This window comes from Marmota flaviventris, chromosome 16, assembly GCF_047511675.1.
Source record: "Marmota flaviventris isolate mMarFla1 chromosome 16, mMarFla1.hap1, whole genome shotgun sequence".
NCBI lineage: Eukaryota > Metazoa > Chordata > Mammalia > Rodentia > Sciuridae > Marmota > Marmota flaviventris.
This window is the reverse complement of record NC_092513.1, coordinates 68,489,493-68,509,062: the sequence shown is the minus strand read 5'-3', so window position 1 is coordinate 68,509,062 and position 19,570 is coordinate 68,489,493. Positions and strand designations below refer to the sequence as shown.

The window sequence follows — 19,570 nt, the reverse complement described above, 5'->3', positions numbered from 1 at the left end:
GCTGGAGGTGTTTCTCAGGGGTGAAGCCCTTGTCCACTATACATGAGGCCCTAAGTTTAAGTTTGACTCAGGAAGAGAAATGAATCAAGATTGACAAAATTTTATTTCAAATGAAACTTAGAGTAGTTATATGGGAGGGTTTTATAAAATATATAATCTACATATTATAAAATTCACCCTCCTACTGCCTACAATTCAGTGGTTCTGGTATATTCACAAGACTGTACAGCCATCATCACTTTAACATTCCAGAATATTTTTTTCATTCCAAAAACACTAAACCTATTAGCAATCTCTCTCCCTCCATTCCTCTCTCTCCCACCCCCAGATGACCCATAAATCAATTTTCTATCTCTATGGAAGTGCCTATGGATAAATAGAAACATGTATTTTGTGGCCTTTTGTGTCTGATATTTTCAAGGTTCATCTATATTATAGCACATACCAGTATTTTGCTCCCTTTTATGAATTAGTAATACTCCATCATGTGAACTGAATACATTGAGTTTACCCTTTTACCACTCATAGATACTTGACAGTTTCTACTTTTAGTCTATTGTGAATAATACTGCTATGAACATTCATGCACAAGTTTTTCCTTCTCTTGAGTGTGTGTATAGAGTGGAAGTGCTGGGTAATGTGGTGTAATGTTTTAAGAAACTACCAAACTGTTTGCCACAGTGGTTGCACCATTTCCCATTTCCACCAGCAATACAGGAGGCTTCAATATCTCCACACCTTCACCAACACTTGCTGGTTCCAGTCTTGGTTCACATGTGAACTGGCACTGTGATTGCTGAACTACATTTTCCTCATGATAACGACATTAAGTATCTTTTCAGGTGTTACTGACCATTTAGAGAACTACTATAGAGAAATGTCTTTTCAAATCCTTTACCCATTTGTCTTTTTAATGTTGAATTATTGGAGTTCTTCAGATATTCTGAATACTACTTCCTTTCAACATATTTGATTCACAAATATTTTCTCCCATTCGTTTTTTTTTTTTTTACTTTCTTGATAAATGTCTTTTGAAGCCTTAATTTTAAATTTTGATGAAGTCTAATTTATTTATTTCTTTTATTGCCTATTATTCCACTTTAATACTATTTGCCATTCTTCATTACGAAAAACACAAATGAGGCTGGGTGTGGTGGCACGCACCTTTAATCCCAATGGCTCAGGAAGCGGAGGCAGGAGGATTGCAAGTACAAAGCCCGCCTCGGCAAAAGCAAGGCACTAACCAACTCAGTGAGACCCTGTCTCTAAATAAAATACAAAAAAAAAGGGTGATGGAGCTGGAGATGGGGCTCAGTGGTTGAATGCCCCTGAGTTCAATCCCTGGTACCCACCCCCACAAAAAAATTAAAAAATAAAAAAGAAAGAAAACACGAACGTCCATTAAAATTTTTTACTAAAACACATGAATGTGCATTCATTCATCAATTTTTTTAAGTATTTATTGTTTAGTTGTAGTTGGACATATTGCCTTTATTTTATTTATTTTTATGAGGTGCCGAGGAGTGAACCCAGGTGCCTCACGCATGGTAGGCGAGCGCTCTACCACTGATCCACAAACCCCAGCCCTCATTCATCAATCTTGATCAACCAAGGTCTTTGGGTATTGAACTACAGTTTAGAATCACATGTTATTGCTATATGACCTAAAAGCATGCAATTTTCCATTTCCAGTTTTGAAAAATAAAGAAAGAAAATGTAGTTGGATGCAGTGCTGCACGCCTGAAATACCAGCAGCTCGGGAGGCTGAGGCAGGAGGATCGCGAGTTCAAAGCCAGCCTTAGCAACAGCGAGGCCCTAAGCAACTCAGTGAGACCCTGTCTCTAAATAAAATACAAAATACGGCTGAGGATGTGGCTCAATGGTTGAGTGCCCCTGAGTTCAATCCCTGGTACCCGCCCCCAACAAAAAATTTTAAAATGCAGAATACATAAAAGAAATCAGAAGGCTGGAGACATAGCTCAGCACAGACCCTGGGTTCAATGGGGGTGCAGTGGCAAAGTTGAACAAGATAAAAACCTGTAACTCTTTTTCCTAACAATTTTCCCCACATTCTTATAGTTTTCCCCCAATATCTAAGTTGGTAACATTCCCCCCACTCCTTGAACTAGGACTAAACACAGGGGTGCTCTAAACTGAGCTACATCCTTAATCCTTGATAATTTTTATCTTGAGACAGGGTCTCACTAAGTCACTGAGGCTGTTGTCTTCCTGCCTCACCTTCCCAAACTGCTGGGTGTGTTCCATCATGGCCAGCTGGTAGCAATTTTTTAAATGACTCACTTTTTAGTCTTTCCAAAGTATTCACCTTGATTTTCTTGGAAACAATAATTTCTTTTAGAGTTCATATTTCACCAGTTACATAAAAATAAGTTTAAGAACAAAAATGACTTGATGAGAGCAATTAATTGTTGGGACAAAAAGTGAGAGGTGTGGTAGAAACAAGCTCCTTGTCTTGAACATAAAGCATATTGTGGTCACCTGACAGCAAAGGAAAGGAGGTTTCAGCTTAATCAGTGAAGACAGTTATGAGATCAGTGAAGAGGCCATTCCCTATGAAAGTACTATAAATATTAGATTATTGAGAATATAACAAACCAAAACATTTTCAGTTTTTCACACAATAGCATAAGATAAATAGCAGTCCAAAGAAAGGGAAACAAAAAAAAGAAATTAAATGGTCTGCATTAAGAAATAACTTCTAATAGTTCAGGACCTTGTACTTGCTCCAGTGGTGAAACCCGGTCCAAAAGATCCTGACCCTGAGAGGAAGCTGAAACTTTGGCCTCTTCCTCTTGTGCTCTTGGCATAACAGTGTGAAAAGCTGACTGTTCCATGAGAGCATTGGACAAACGTGGACTTTCCATGTAGTTCTTTTTCCTAGAGATAGAACTTTTATTAGAGAACAGAATAAAGACAAAAATGTTAGTCACCTTGGGTAAATCTCTAAAATGTGTATTTACCAGTTACATATTTCACCTTTCAAAAAGGAAAAAAAAATGGATACAGACAATGAAAAGAAACATCTCTAAGTACGACTAGAACATGCAACTGGTAATACTGTTGTTACTCGAGGAACTGAATCAACAGACTGGGTCCAGAAACCAGTCTACCAAAACCAAGGGGGACATGGTACTGCTACTCTGTCTCTCAAGGGATAAAATGATATTTTTCTTCTTTCCTACACTAAATACTCCTGAAACTATTATGTCCAGAAAAACCTCAGCTTTCTAAAAACAAGAAAGGTTTAAAGAATACTGGTATAACTGCCAAAAGAGCTAAATCTCTGAATTAATAAAGATTTTAGAATTCTCCTTTTATCCGCACCTACTGTTAGCCCTAACTTTCTACTTACCACTGCTTTTTTATATGTAGATGAAAATATTTTTCCTTAAGGACAATTTTCCTCTGAATCCAGTAAAAGACCTCGATTCTGTAGCAGCTTACCAAAGCCACATGGAAATGAAACTTTAGGAAAAAGCCTCTTAATGCAATAAATTCTCCAACTGACAGAGATACCTAGAGCCAGACTTAAATTCAGTCCTGAAGGATGAAGAGAAAAATGATCTTTCCATATTTCCCTAACCTCTGTGGCAGAAGCAATTCTGCAACCTTAACTACAATTTATTTCCCAGTCTTTTCTGGGGCTACAGTAAAGGCCAATAGCTTAAGCCAAAAGTACACTCACAAGTAGGTACAGGAAAATGTCATCCTCAGTAAAAGCGGGCAAGGGCAGGCAGGAAGAGTATCTATGGACAGAAAGCCATTTGTCAGAGAACAGAAAGAAAAGGGGGAAAGAATAAATAAGAAACAAGTCGAGACATTCAGGTTAACTTCCATGTGTTAGAGTCCTCCCTTGAGAAAAGCATACAGTATGACCAAGAGACCATCAGAACTTTAGATTAATAGAGAGAGTGAAGGATGGGGCATTCTAAACTCACCATCACCCCTTAAAACAAATCCTTCCCCAAACTACAGCCATCCTTTGTTTTCATTAGCCCATGAAAACTTTTCAGAATAAGTCATGAGCTTCAAGTCAAAGAAGCAAAAGCAACTTCCAGGAGTCCAATGAATAATGATAAGGAAATCTATAAAAGTTAAAGCAATCTGCATGAGATTCACCTCCTGTCCTAAGCCAGGCGTACCCTAGGTTCTAGAACCTGAAAGGTAGATGGGATGTGCAGGAGAAAAGAAGCCACAATGAGAACTATAATAAAAGGGCCCAGAAGCACAGGAAAAAACAAACCTGCCAGTGAGAACTGCAGAAATGTTTCATTACTACAGCTGGAATGAAGAAGGGCAGGAGAAAGTCTACCAGGCAGGCCAAACAAACAAAATGGCTTTGTAAACATGACACAGAACACCAGGCAAGGGGGCAGTGCAAGGACTCCCCAGTTGACAAGGATATAAATGCCTGTGGGGACAAAGAAATGCAGAATATGGTTTAAACACTTGGCTTAAGTTTAAGACTCCCAATCTGCGAATTCATGTGAAAGTCTAAAGGATATGAGACCTACCCACAGCTGCCAAAGATGCTGAACAGTTTAGATGTGGTGCCCCGCAAGAGCTCACTTGTGAGATAATGCCAGGAGGTCTGGAGGAGAAAAGATTGGGTCATAACTGTAACACAATCAGTGAATTGACTCCTTGATGGGATTAACTAGATAGGGGCCAGAGGCAGGTGGGGTGTGTCTGCAGTGTTAGACACACAAAGAAAAGACCACTGACTCCAATTAAAATCAAATTAAAGCAAGCTTATTATTTCGACCGGCCAGGCTGCCTCTCCCAACAAAAACCAAGGAAGCCAAAGACAGCTTTCTTGCAGCGCAGCTTTATAACCCAGAAAGTTACACAAAGGGGGCTACAGATAATAAAACTCTGACGAGCATAATATAAAGACTAGTTATATTTTTGCTGGCCCCGACATCAGAATTTATGAAGGTCATTAGAGCCTCAGAGAGGGCTGTTATCTGGTCAGGAAAAGCCAGGCATGGGTGAGTTCAAGGCACGGGCAGGCATTCCAAGCAGTTTAGAATCTGCAGTAATTTATTATAGTAAAGCTGAAATTAGCTTTTTATGTCTTTGTGGCAAGATGGCTCCCAATTTTAAGAGGGAATCAGACTGTTTATCATGGAGGAGGTGAGAATTAGGGGCACAGAAAGGGGTATAAATTCTGTATCTCGAGTTCAAAGTGGCTGTCTCTCTCTCTCTCTCTCTCTCTCTCTCTCTCTCTCTCTCTCTCTCTGTGGTTTCTGATCATCATGTGAGCTGGTTCCCTTTTTACCACTCTCTTCTGCCATGATATACTGCCTCATCTCAAGGCCCAAGGAATGGAGCCTGCTGTCTATGGATTGAGACCGCTAAAACCGTAAGCCTGTAAATAAACCTTTCCTCCTCTACAGTTGTTCTGGTCCAGCTCCTTTCATCACAGCAGCACAAAAGCTGACTGAAACAGAAATTGGTACCAGGAATGGGGTCATTGCTGTGACTAACCTGACCATGTGGTTCATAAGCATTTTGAGCTTTTTGGAATTGGTGGAAGGAATTCTGAGATGTTTAGCAGTGCAAGCTGGAAATGCTTTAGGTTGTTACAAGCGATGCTTTATGGCTGATTCTGGTGGGAGCTCAGAAGACCGGAATGCCAATAGAACTCTGGACAGTAAAATCAGGGCTCAAGATGGTTTAGAGGAAAAGGAGAACACTCTTCTTAACTGGACTAGAGGCCACTCACGTTATGTTCTGAGTGAGAAACTGTCTGCATTTTGCCCATGTCCTGAGACTTTCTGTGAGGCTGACTTTAAAAGCAATGAACTTCTTAATATGGCAGAAAAATTTCTAGGCAGCATAGCATTCAAATGGTATGGATATTGCTAGTGACTTTTAGCCAGATTTATTGTGAAATTCAGGAGCAGAAAGCAAAGCATACTGGGAAAACCTGAACTTGAAAGGCAGGAGTAAAACTGAGGCTAAGGAATTTATAGTTGTTAAAGACTTTAACACTACTAAGCAAATGCTAAAGACTCTATCTAGAGACAAAGAGAAAAATGGTTTGAGGGCATCTCAGGAGCTGAAAAGACCATACCCATCTCAGGCTCAATGCAGTTAAAGTAAAAATTCTCTTGAAATGACCAGTGGGGCATCCTTCCTATACTAGAGGAAGGTTTTCCAAAATACTTTGTCACCCAGACCCTCAGAGACTACTGCAGCCAAGGAACCTGGAGGCTTTAATCCTATTTGAGATGATGGCAGACCTTTGTGTAAACCATAAGGTGCTGGTTCTGCAGAAATGCAGGATGCTGGAGTTAGGGGGTCATGGAGGCTTCCAAAGGAAGGCCTGGGAGGCCAGGCAAAGCACAGCAGGGTCAGACTAAGAAGGCAAAGTGTGGAGATATGAGGGGGAAGATGAAGCTGCAGTGAAGCCCCTCAAGATTAAGAAATTCCAGTTACACGGGACATCATTCTAGGGAAGCTGCAAGAATTAAGCAAAGACAAGCCAACAGAAAGGCCACTTGGGCTGGAACCAACAGGCCAAGAGGGCAGATCTACACAAGCCCTTTGGAGAGAACATCATGATGTTATATACTTAGGATGACAGACAGAGAACTACAGGACTTGTTTGCCCAGCCAGATTTCAGTCCTGCTTTGGTTCTGAAGCCAAAATTAGACAGGCAGTCAGTATAGATAGGTAAATAAAGACGGGTAGGATCAAGGAGACCAATTTTGAGTTAGTCTCCAAGGCAAGTTGGAGACTGTCCCCTGAGGGATTGAAAAGTTAATTCCTTCAGAGCCCTTCCTCCACACCTTATCAAGAACCTGCCCCTGCTACAACCTGTTGCCAAGGTAACCTGTCCTAAGAATTGCCTCCCTACAAGGAGCTCTAAGGTTGTTAATGTGTCCTGAGGCCCATCCCACCAAGCATTCCTGGGCCTAGTCATAGAGAGAGGACCCAGGAAGGAGAAAGATAAGGAGGAAAGGCAGGAGAACAAAGGAAGCCTAGGACATATAAAAAGGGCAGAACACCTCCCTTCTGGGGATACCAGGTTACGAGCTATGGACCCCTTCTCCTTCGCAGGAGGGGAGAAGTCTATGTTAACCTTTTTAAATAAACCCTGCTTTGTATGCTTGCCTGGGTGTGCTTCTCTAATGTTCAAATTTCAACGTGGGGCGGTATCAGTTCCATCCCTTCTTTTTATGCTTCTATATCTTGAATATTCATAACTCATTTTTTTATTTTTACAGGAACTTATGATGCAGGCTTGCCCTGAGCCTCAGGAAATTTTGAACATGAACTTTTGGGCACTCCTGAAAATGTTGAGACTATGGGGACTCTTAGAAATGGACTAAACATAGGGCTGGGGATAGAGCTCAGTTGGCAGAGTGCTTGCCTTGCATGCACAAGGCCGTGAGTTCAATCCCCAATCCCCAGCACCATAAAAAAAAAAAAAAAAGAAAAAAGAAAGAAAGAAAGAAAAAAAAAAGAAATGGACTAAACATATTTTGTATTTTGAGATGGCCATGAGTTTTTGGGGGCCAGGGTGGAATGTTATGGTTTGAATACAAGGTGTACTCCAAGAGCTCACATCATTTCTCGGATCATAGCCTTAATATAATTGGTGGATTAATTCCTGATGGGATTAACTGGGTAAGGGCCAGAGGCAGGTGAGGTGTGGCTGGAGGAAGTGGTTCTTTGGGGGCATACCTTTGGGATATATATTTTGTATCTGAAGAGTGGAGTCTCTGCTTCCTGATCATCATGTGAGCTGGTTCCTTCTCGCCCTCTCTTCCACCATGATGTCCTGCTCACTTCAAGCCCTGAGGAATGGCACCTTTTGTCTATGGATTTAGGGGGTCATGGAGGCTATGAAACGCAGAGTTTTTAAATAAACCTTTCCTCCTCTATAGTTGTTCTGGTTGGATCCTTTTACCACAGTGGCAAAAAGGCTAATAACTAAAACAAATACCCACACTCACATCCCAGAAGATAGCCACAAATCAGACACAAGGAAAAAAAGAACAGTTCAAGAGATGAAAGAGAACAAACTAAATAACCTGACATAAGGAATAATGTATAGTATTTTGAAAATTTTCTAATTAGAATCCTCAAAAATATTCAAGTAGCTATTTACATCCACACACACAGTGGCCTTTAAAAAATTAAAAGACAAATAAGCTCTCAAAATTATGATTGCCAAGTGATTCACTAAAGAGAAACAAAGAGGAGAAATTTATCTAGAACATTGTCTTTTTTCACCAAAAACAGAAAAAATAGAAGAAAAAAAATGGAAAAAGATTAATCCCGGAAATTCAAACCTCTCTTTCAGAAAAAGAAAGAAAATGGAATCAACTGCTGAAGAAATAACAATTATCTACAAGAAAAACACAAATCTCCACACTGATGCCAAATAGAAAATACCTCTACCTACAAGGGACCCAAAAGATTCTAAGTTTCCAGAGGAAAAAAATTATTCAAATGCAAAAAAAAGTAATAATACAGCCTCAGGCCTCAGTCCAGGGATGGTGGCAGGCCTATATAATCCCAGCAACTTGAGACTGAGACAGAAGGACCAAAAGTTCAAGGCTAGCCTCAGCAATTTAGGGAGGCCCTAAATAGCTTAGTGAGACTCTGTCTCAAAAAATAATAAGGGTTGGGGATATAGCTCAGTGTTAAAGTGATCCTGTGTTAAATTTCCAGTACACACACAAAAAAATAAAATTAAAAAGAAAAAAGAAATGGCATTAGGCTTCTCTAATACGCCTTCAAAATTTTGTTAAGCTTATTTTCATCTTCTGCCATGATGTCCCGTCCCACCTAGAGTCTGTTAAAGCATTTAATCAAGAGTTAGAATAAAGACATTGTAAAACATATAAATCTGCGTGCACACCCTCCAAGAGTCAAAGAAGCTGTCCCTTATAAGACCATGCCTCTCCAGCTGTCAATTCTCCATTAGTGGCCAAAGGAAGCCCTTGCACCCGGGTCTTCAGATCATTCAAGAGTGAAGGGACAGCCTCAAACACTAATCTCTTCCCTGATGGAGTCAGTGAGAGAGGCCACACACTGCATCCAAGATTACCCTCACCATGCCTCCTGTCATCAGCAAGATACTCTCTAGACCTCCTGGTTCCCATCAAGAATCAGGTTAATCCAAGATCCACCCCACCCCTCCTGTCACTGTCTCCCTACCAACATCAGTGGAAGAGGGAGTCTATGATGCCGTTCACTGATCCATTTCAGTTCCTACAACAAGCCCAGGACCCTTCACTGCCGGCACCCTAGGCCCCATAAAACTGTACATCTCCCTTTCCTCTCCATCAAACAGAACTCTTCCACTGTGCCTTCTGGACCAGCAAGGTTGGTTATTTCTGAGTCTCTTCCTCACATTCCTTTGGCTTTACTGCCTTAATGGAAGCAGGGATATCCCATGAGGTCAGTGCTTTCCCTGGGCTCTGTCCAAAGGGCCACTGTTCCTTCTGCAACCCTGGCATCACTGGGCATGTAGACAGAATGCATGTGCCTTCCTTGCCCCTCATTACCACCTCCAGGTAACTCTCCCAGAGCCTCACAGCTTTGAGTCCCCTGCCACTCCTCATGTCACCTGCCTCTAGTACCAAAACTCTATAATCCTCTGACCCACCTGTGCCTCCAACCCTTCCCCACCTGTGCCTCCAACCCTTCCCCACCACCACCACAAGCCATGTTTCCTCACCCTCTGCTACGGACTCCTCCTCCCTAACCTGAATCCCATGGCCATCACACATCCTCAGCTCTCCTCTCTCATCGCCTTCATCAAACCACAGCTTGGTTAAATCAACTCTCACCTACTCCTCACCTGCACCTCTGCAGCTCAATGTGCAATCACACTGGTGTCAGGCTATATTCCTGACATAACCCCTCAAATGAGCCCTCAATGCTGTCCAACTCTTTTCTTTACTACCATAGGATTATTTTACTTCTTTTTTTCTTTTTCCAAACCACCAACTGCTCTTTTTCTACCCTCACTCCGACTTGATGGCTACATTTCCTACTTCACTGGGCCAGCTTTTAACCTGAGGCTCTGAAGAGGGAATGCACAGATTCCTACCACCAGGTGCACCAGAGAGCACATAGGAGCTGTCCATGGTCCAGCCATCTAAAGCTACTCCCTCCGGGGCACCCCAGACACAGCTGTGGCTCATTTACTCTTTCTACATAATGAAGTTTTACCTTTCCTGGAGATCATTTGTATTATCATGCAAACATGCAGTAATGTCTCCTGCCTCAAAAAAGGCAAAAGGTCTCCTGACCCACTACATCCAACAGCCACCACGGACCCATTTTTCTCCTCCTTTGCAGCAAGATGCCATGTGCTGTCCTTGGCCTCTAAACCAACCTTCCATTCTCTTAAACTCATGCTCAGCAGGCTACTGTGCCTCTCTCTATGTCCATCAAACTGCTTGTGAAGGTTACTGATGGCCTAACCTATGATAATCCTGGTGGGTGATTCTTTTTGTTTTCCCCCTCTTTTCTGGTGGTCAATTCTTCCTCACGTTTTATTTGATAGTTTGTTGTGTTTTCAATTGCAGGGTTTTTTTTCCCCTATCTTTTTTGGATTTTTATTTTTGAGACGTTGCCCAGGCTGGCCTCAAATCCTAGGCTCAAGTGATCCTCCTACCTCCACTCCTGAGTAGCTGGGATTACAGGTGTGTACCACTACACCCACTATATATGTACATGTTTTTGACACAGATTTGAAGACTATTTTCTTCCTGCCTCTGATCACTAATTCTTAGTCTTTGTCTCTCCCTCTTGTCCCCATTTTCTCAATGCTGAAGTACCTAAAGATATGCCCAGTGCATTTCTCTCTTCTCCATCTCCCCCTCTCCTTGAAAGCCAGCCTCCTTGGTGGTCTTCCTGCTTCCATCTCACCACTATGGTCTATTCCCCACACAGTAGCCAGAGTAAGGCCTTTCAAAGGTAATTTCAATGAGACCCCTAATGGTTTCTCATTTCACTTAGGGTCAGAATCAGGGTCCTGCTCACCTGCCTTGGCCCCTGCTACCCTGTGAACACAATGGGTGTGCTCCAACCTCAGTGTCTTCAAGTAACCCTTTGCTGAGGTCCTCTTCTTTCCCACAGTGTCCACGGAGCGAACATTCTCCCTTGAGTTCTGGCTCACATCTTATGTCCTCAAGGAGACCCACACTGACAATGCCTTTGGCCTTTCCAAAACCCTCCTTATCATGATTTATTTTCCTCTAGCACTTTTTCCTTTTAATATACCATGAAACTGGCATATTTTTATAATTTCCATTAAACATCTGTTTTGTTCATTGGTACTTCCTAATGATAGAATAGTGCATACTAGACAATCAATCAAAAATACACAGGGAGTAAATGAACGTACAAGAAGTTGATATCTTTAACATACAGAAAGTATTTATATATACAGGCTACCAATAGGTAATTCACAACTGACACGTAAGTAATGAATGTTAAAGTATGTTCAGTCCTGTAAATACTCAAATATGAATTTAAAACACAGAAAATCTTAAGATTATAATACCGCAACCAAGAAGTAACTTCCATTTACATTTTGATTTTATGGACTGACAGACTTTCCTTCCATGCATATGGGCACATGTATAAATTATTTTTATCTCTAAAATCAAAGATTAAAAATAATAGTAACAAATGTTGGGTGGGGCTCATACAAATAGGCATTCTCATATATATCTAGTGAGCAGGTAAACTGGTACAAGCTTTCTAAAGAGTAATGTGTTGATAACAATCTTTACAATGAAAACACTTTTAACTCAGCAATTTAAATCCTACAAATTTATCTTAATAATGTCCTAGGTGTGCAAAATGTATGTATAAAAGTATATGTTTAAAGAAGTCCATTATAGGGCTGGGGATGTAGCTCAGTGACAGAGTACTAGAGTGCTTTCCTAGCATGTGCAAGGCCTTGGATTGAAACCCCACTACTGCCAAAAGAATTCATTACTTTTAATAGGAGCAAAACTATAATTTTCTAAATGCCCACAACAGACTTGAGTACACAGTCATAAACACTACAACAGATTTATATTAATTATAATAAAAAGATGAACAAAATATATTAATTTTTAAAAGTTAAAAACAATAATTCAATCTTATTTTGTAAGAAATTTTTAAATACAAATATGCACAGAGAAAATAGTCTTGAAGACTATAAGTGATAATGTAATCAGTGGCTATTCTCTAATTAACAGGATTACAGGAATTTTTCTGTCTAACAGTTCTGTGTACTTTCTATTTTATTCCCAATGAATATATATTACTTTTAGAATCAGAAAAAATGTTTTCAAAAGGCCAAGAATATAATTAAAACACATGAAAAAAACTCTTAAAAATGGTTATAATTAATCAGAGGCACAATTATACTTACATTTTAAAAAAATTTTTTTTGGTACAGGGGATTAAACCTAGGTGTGCTTTACCACTGAGCCATATCCCCAGTCCTTTTTTTTTTTTTTTTTTTTTTAATTTTGAGATGGCATCTCTTCTACATTGCCCATACTGACCTCAAACTTGTAATCCTCCTGCCTCAACCTCCCAAGTAGCACAGGTGCATACCACAATGCCCAGTTATACTTACATTTTCCATAGAGTAAGACCAACTTCTAATGTAGTGAAAGGTAATAAAGATATGAACTTACTCATCATCCCGGAAGCTAAGCTGTAACCTCTCTCTTGGTGTAGCATCACTCTGGCAACTGGGAGATGATGAAGATGGAACAGAAAACCTCCCATCTACTAAGTAGGATGTCTGGATATCAGGATACCTACACAATTTTGTCAAGAATTAAATTAGATACATTTAAAATTCACCATGACATAGTGCTACATGACAGTAAAACCAACCACCACCAAAACCATAATCCTCTGTGAAAAGCACCAGAAACCAGTAGATCTGCACTGGGATATTCATCTGTATCAATAACTGAGTTGGCTCCTCATTCTACAGATAGCTGTGCGATCGAGTGTGTAATCCTTACTTTCCTAAATAAATCTCTGTGCCGCCTCAATTAAAAACAAAAGCAAAAATACAGACACAGAAATCTTTTTTTATAATTATTTTTTAATTGTAGTTGAACACAATACCTTTACTTTTATTTATTTTTATGTGGTGCTGAGGATTGAACCCAAGGCCTCGCACATGCCAGGTGAGCGCTCTACCACGCTGAGCCACAACCCCAGCCCCAGTCACAGAAATCTTAACGCTACATCATGTACAACCATAAGAATGGGATTCTAACAAGTTATAGTCCATGTATGTACACTATGTCAAAATATACTCTGTCATGTATATCTAAAAAGAACACACTGGGCTGGAGATGTAGCCTAGTGGTAGAGCACTTGCCTAGCATGTGGGAGATACTAGGTTCAATCCTCGGCACCGCATAAATATAATACATTTAAAAAAATAAAGGTATTAAAAAATTTTTTAAAAGAACAAATTCAAAAAAAGAATCAGATTAAAAAAAAGAAATCTTAATGCTAAGTTTTTAGAGAGTTTATCTAACCCTGTTGGCTAGTTTGAGAGGAGATGAAAGAGTGGTCAGTTAAACATGGACAAGCTTTGTATGTTACTAAAGATCCTACATGTAATGATACATGTCCATTCCAGCTGGCTCTGGAATGGACACCTAAACTACGCTGGACCAGCAATTCACAAAATTCACAGGTGCCTTTTCAGTTTGTGTTGCAGTATTCTGCAACACTATTCTGCAACATGGAACAGGAAAGCAGATAAAACCAGTGAATTGAGAGAAAGAATAGCAAACTACAGAGTTTCAGAGAGAGAGAAGCACACAGAGAAGTGGAATGACAGAAATCCAAGTCTTAGCACTTCCTGGACCCTGACTCACATCCCTTCAGGAAAAACAGTTCTTCTGTGTATTAGTATGTTATAGACCTGAAGAAAATATCTGTTCAGATAAATCTTACCTGTTATCAGTGCTGGTTCTATTCCGAGCAAGCGTGGAAACAGCAACAGGCAAGCCGAGATTTGAAGTAAGAGTGACATTTTCCAAAATCCCACTATTACCAAGCAATGAATTTGTTAAAAAGCTTGGAAATGACTCTTCTGCTATACCTCGAAAATCATCCATCTCACTGCAACAACAAAAGCATTTCTATAAATCAAGTATTACTATAAAACTTTTTCTAATGATGAAGAGTACAAGTCCCATAAATCTTAGAAAAGTAATACCCTTAGAAAATGATGTTTTTGCAACATCGCTAAAAAGGAATACTATTCTGAGGTTGAGTAAGACTCAGAATATCATGCTACTTTAGAGCTCAGAATATACACATCAACATTAAACTTATCTTCTTAACACAGTAGTGAAAATACAGGAGTTTAAAGTACCATTGGCTTGGTATGGCCAGGAACATGAATTACCACAAACTTATCTAATAAAGAAAGCAAGGATCAGGCATAATACAGATGGCATACACAGATGATTATAGGGTGTGTTTAAAAGTCTAGGGCTGGGGTTGTGGCTCAGTTGTAGAGCGCTTGCCTCACATGCTTGGGGCACTGGGTTCAATTCCTCAGCACCACATAAATAAACAAAATAAAGGTACTATTGTCCATATACAACTAAAAAAATATAAAACTAAAAATTTTTTTTTTAAAAGTCTGGCAGTGGGCCAGGCACAGTGGGAAACACCTGTAATACCAGCAGCTCGGAAGGCTGAGGCAAGAGGATCAGGAGTTCAAAGCCAGCCTCAGCAAAGGCGAGGTGCTAAGCAACACAGTGAGACTCTGTCTCTAAATAAAATAAAAAATAAGGCTGAGGATGTGGCTCAGTGGTTCAGTGCACCTGAGTTCAACCCCCGGTACCAAAAAAAAAAAAAAAAAAAAGTCTGGCAGTAGACTGAGACCATAGCTTAGAGGGTAGAGTGCTTGCCTAGCATGTTTGAGGTCCTGGGTTCTATTCCTAGCACCACAAAGAAAAAAATAAAAAAAAAAGTTTGGCAATTTGATAGTCATTTTTAAATAGAACAGACAAATACAAACAACAAAAGCAAAACTCTAGTTTCAGAAAATACGTTCTAGGTTTTTGTGTTTTGGTGCTGGGGAATGAACCTAGAGCCTTGAGTGTGCTAGGCACACACACTACCACTGAACAATACCCATGCTCAGAGTATACAGTTTAAACAGCAAACCCATTCAAAGAAAAATTTTCAGTTAAATAAAGTACAACTGGAACATGAACATAGCAAAGTGACCAAGAAGTGGTAAACAAATGACCAAGTCTGGAAAACACTGTCATAAAATTTATACCATCAATAGAGAATCTACAAGTTTACGTTGGCCCTTGGTTCAACTTGACCCTGATCACAGTACTCAGAAGATACTACTCAAATTCTTCTCCCAAATTTCTTCATAGCTAGTGTCTTCCTTTCATCTCAACTTAAATGTCACCTTCTAAGAAAGGTTCTCCCTTATCATTAAGTCAAATGTAACCCCACAGCCTATCACATCCATTCTACACTTACCACTACTGATTTTTGTATGTCTGTCTGTCTTCCACTGAAACCAATGCCATCTGAGTGCAGGAGCCTGCCTATCTGTCCATCACTATTACCCAATCTCTAGAACAACACCTAGCAAACAGTAGCTACTCGATAAATATTTGTAAACTGAAAGAGGGGCAACATTCTTGGCATTTGCCTCATCTTTGACTTTAATACCTGTATATTTAGAAGGTCCATTTCTTGGGAAATTGTCTTTCTTGTTCAAATATATTTCCAGAATCTAATATACAAGCTGGGAATACAAGTTGATATTCCATGTCTACTTTATTATCAAATTATGTGCTTAATATTTTATAATTTTCCTAATCCTTTTGTCAAGTTTATAAAGTAGCCATTATCCCTACTATCAAGGAAACAAGAGAGAGAATCTAGATACTTTTCCAAGTTATAGGATGCAAGTGAGACAGCAGGGGGATTCCCACTAAGTAAGTCTGGTCCTAGAGTGTTCTTTCTTCCATATTAATGCCACCTCCCTCATCTTCAAATCACCTTCAGCCAGGACCTATATCCTGAGATCTAGATCCTGTTTCCAAATGGCTCTTTGACAACTATACCTTATCCCTGAATGTCCCTCAGGTAATGCAAAGCCAACAAATACAAAACCAAACTAGTACCTTTCCTCCACCAACCCCTCCAGTTATCTTCAGTCTTGATGTCATCCTTATTCACTGCCTATTACCAAGACACCTAGGACCATTCTGATCTCTCCTGCTCTCAATGAGTTATCAGTTTATAATAGTTCTAACTTCAAATACATCTCTGAAGCTGAGGCCCACTGCTACATTCCCCATGCTTGCTACTTCTTACTTCAAAATTATTGCATAAGACTCCCAAAAGTAGCATGCCCAAGTCCAGTTTTATAATTACTAAGATATTCATTCATTTCTAAACATACAAACTACTTAAAATATATAGTGAGGGCTGGGATTGTGGCTCAGTGGTACAGCACTTGGCAAGCACATGTGACGCACTGGGTTTGATTCTCAGCACCACATACAAAAATTAATAAAGTTATTTAAAAAAAAAAAAAAATATACACACACACACACACACACACACACACAGAACTCTTCAATGGTTATCCCTACATAGAAGGGGTCAAATCCAAGGAAGCTTCTGTTATTACTCAAAGATCACACATGCAACAATCATTATCAAGCAAAAACCACTGTACTTGGAATCAGGAATGCAAAAATAAATATGGTGGCCTCCTTAGGGAGCTGATAATCCCTGTCAAAGAATAGACAGCTAAGTGCTTCAGCAGAGATTTGCTATGGAAACACAACCCATTAAGAAATTCCTCAAGATGTAATCTAGTACCTGTCTGTCTTGTTTCCAGAAAGGATTATACTGTTCTAGACCCTTCATGAACAAACCCACATTCCTAAAGCTTTCCTAGAGGGAAAAATTCCCTAACTTCCCTCTGCATTGCATTATTCACACTTCCTCCACCATTTAAAGTGAACACACTGATATCTTTTCCTCTGCAATATTTTAAACAAGTAGCCATCTTCACCATTTCACATATGGCTTTACTAGCATTAAATCAGTTTAATAATATTTCTGGATACATAAAAGGTTATTTTCTGCAGTCCTTAGCTGTAGATCAACATATCCAATTAAATATGTTTAAAAGTGCATGCTGTGGAACCCAAAACCTAGTCAAACTTCCCAACATTCATCATTTACTCTTGGCACCTTGAAGATAAAATTCAGAATTAGCTAAACATTGAATATGTTACTTTTCAAAGCTTACCTCAAACTTCGCCAGTAATATTGAAATCTGGAGAAAAAGTTGATTTTCCAGCAGATAAAACTCCAGTAGAATGACTTCAAAGTGGTAACCACAGATGGAAACACTGTCATATACACAGCTGTCCTCCAAACGACAGCAAGGAGAGGAACCTCATGCTTTACTAAACAAAGTCTGAAATGAAGAGCAACGCAAAAACACATTGATATTAAACATTATTTAATTCAACGTTCTGTTCCTAAGAAAATCATAGGTAAGAAATGGAAGGTTTTAGGAATGAAGGTGAACACAGAAGCCTAAGGGAGTGACTGAGTGACTGGGTATACCAACAGAACCCTAGACGTGAACGATGTTACCACCCGGGTCAGTTTAGACAGAAAGAAGCCAGAACCGTCACCACAATGCCCACGAAGGCAGAGGCCCTGCAGGCAACTCCAGAACAAGGCGTCTGTCCCTCCGCAGTTACCAGACACCAAACGAGGGGTGGGGAAGCAAGGGCGCCACCCACCAGAAGCCTACCGCAAGGCCCAGAGCCCCGCTCGCCCGCCCGCAGTGGCCTCGCAGGGCCCGAACAGCCCGGGGGCCGCGGCCCTCCCGCCTCCGGGCCAACCGTCGCCACCCCCCAGCCCCGAATCGAGCTGCCGCCCCGGGCGTGGGTGCACGCGAGACACCGCCCCTACTCACCCAGTCCACCCGCAAGGCTTCGGGAGCAGACACTGCTGCAAAGACGCCCACGGAGGGAAGGCGCGTCCGGCGGCACCGCCAGTGCGCGTGCGCATGTGCGTACCGCCCCCAGCCGGCCTTACCGAGGGCCTTCGGGTTTACGTCAGTTCGAGTCAGAAGGCGAAGGGCGGGGGCGCAGAGCCGGCCGTGGATTGGGTGGTGCGGGGTGATAGAGCGGCTGGAGCCGCTGATTGGAGGGGCCCGCGCGCCCTGGGTTTGAAGCTGCGCGGCCACGGCCGCCGGGTAGCGGAGTTGGGGTGCCGCCCCTGACGCCCTGGCCTGCTTGGAAGCGGAGCTCACCGCGTTCACTTTGGGACCCCAGGACACTGGCTTTCGCCCCCGCGAATGATATCCTCCCGTCCTTAGCAGCCGCGGACCTTTCCTACCACCTCTTGGCAAGCGCTGAAATGTGGCAGTCTGCTTTCAGTCATTCAGACCAAAAAGGTCTTGCGTACCTTTCATTCAAAATTTATCGCACAAAGTTTTCATACAGTCCTTTACCTCAAAATTTCTTCCATATAGTGTCAGGTGAAAGAGGTCCCTCTTTCCCAAAGCTAATTCCTTAACTTCATTCAGCAGTTACTGGATATTTTTTAAAGATGCACTTGGGAGGAATGAAGAGGGGAAAACACCGAGTTGAATTTAAACTTGGTTTAAACTTGACCCATTCATTTGATTAATTTGTTTCCTCAAAAAAAAAAAAAAACAAAAAACTGCCCAGTTATTAATCCTGTTTACCCTTTCTACTGGTTCCCTTCTCTATGAAAAATGCTGCTCCTCTCTATACATACACACACCTTCCATTATTCTGCTTTATGGCCTCTTTGCACCTCTCTTGATCTCTCCTCTTAAAACCCTCCAGACCCAGTAGGATCTCCTGAGTACTGTGATCAGGGTCAAGTTGAACCAAGGGCCAACGTAAACTTGTAGGTTCTCTATTGATGGTATGAATTTTATGACAGTGTTTTCCAGACTTGGTCATTTGTTTACCACTTCTTGGTCACTTTGCTATATTCATGATTTTCTAGTGACAAAGAGATCTGCAGGCAGTAAAGCCAAGCTACCTACATCTGAGTGCTGGCTCTCCCTTGTTTCATCCTAGCTTTGTACCTTGGATGAGTAGCAATAAGCCCAGTTTTCTCATCTGTAAAAGCATATTTAGATGACTGGCCCCAGAGGCTTGCTGTGAGGATATAAAGCAGTTAACTCATGTAAAGCATCTAGAAAAGAATTGGTACACAACCGTACTCAACAAACATTAGCCATCATCTTACACCTCAATATCTAACCTTCTTGCCCACTGAAAAGGAGGAATAGAACTCTTGACTCCAAATCTCCTTAGACATTTAGTAGAGCCAACACAGGCCCGCCCTATAGTCATGGATGCCTCAAAGTCAAACATCTCCCATAGCTTCTTTACCAAGTGCTCTAAATGTTACGCCTCAGCCACAAATATTCAAAACCTTCCACAAAGAATGATTCCAGATTAATCTCCCATTGGCTCCCTAAAT

At 40.9% G+C, this 19,570-nt stretch overlaps 1 protein-coding gene across 5 annotated transcripts in view; it reads right to left on the bottom strand.

Moving 5' to 3' along the window:
* The window catches only part of Cep192 (centrosomal protein 192), a 102,977-nt gene extending 84,891 nt beyond the window's left edge, over positions 1-18,086 (bottom strand). For 3 of the 5 annotated variants that reach the window (XM_071602492.1, XM_071602496.1, XM_071602494.1), the window contains exons 1-5: positions 18,021-18,086; positions 17,340-17,510; positions 13,985-14,152; positions 12,694-12,819; positions 2,735-2,910 (exon numbers count right to left, since the gene is read on the bottom strand). In XM_071602492.1, coding sequence (XP_071458593.1) covers positions 2,735-2,910; positions 12,694-12,819; positions 13,985-14,152; positions 17,340-17,449 — 580 coding nt within the window. In that variant the 5' untranslated portion in view covers positions 17,450-17,510; positions 18,021-18,086. Of the gene's footprint in view, positions 1-2,734; positions 2,911-12,693; positions 12,820-13,984; positions 14,153-17,339; positions 17,511-18,020 lie in introns of those variants that run through there. The other 2 variants (XM_071602493.1, XM_071602497.1) reach the window with 2 other exon arrangements.
* Positions 18,087-19,570: the final 1,484 nt, after the last annotated feature.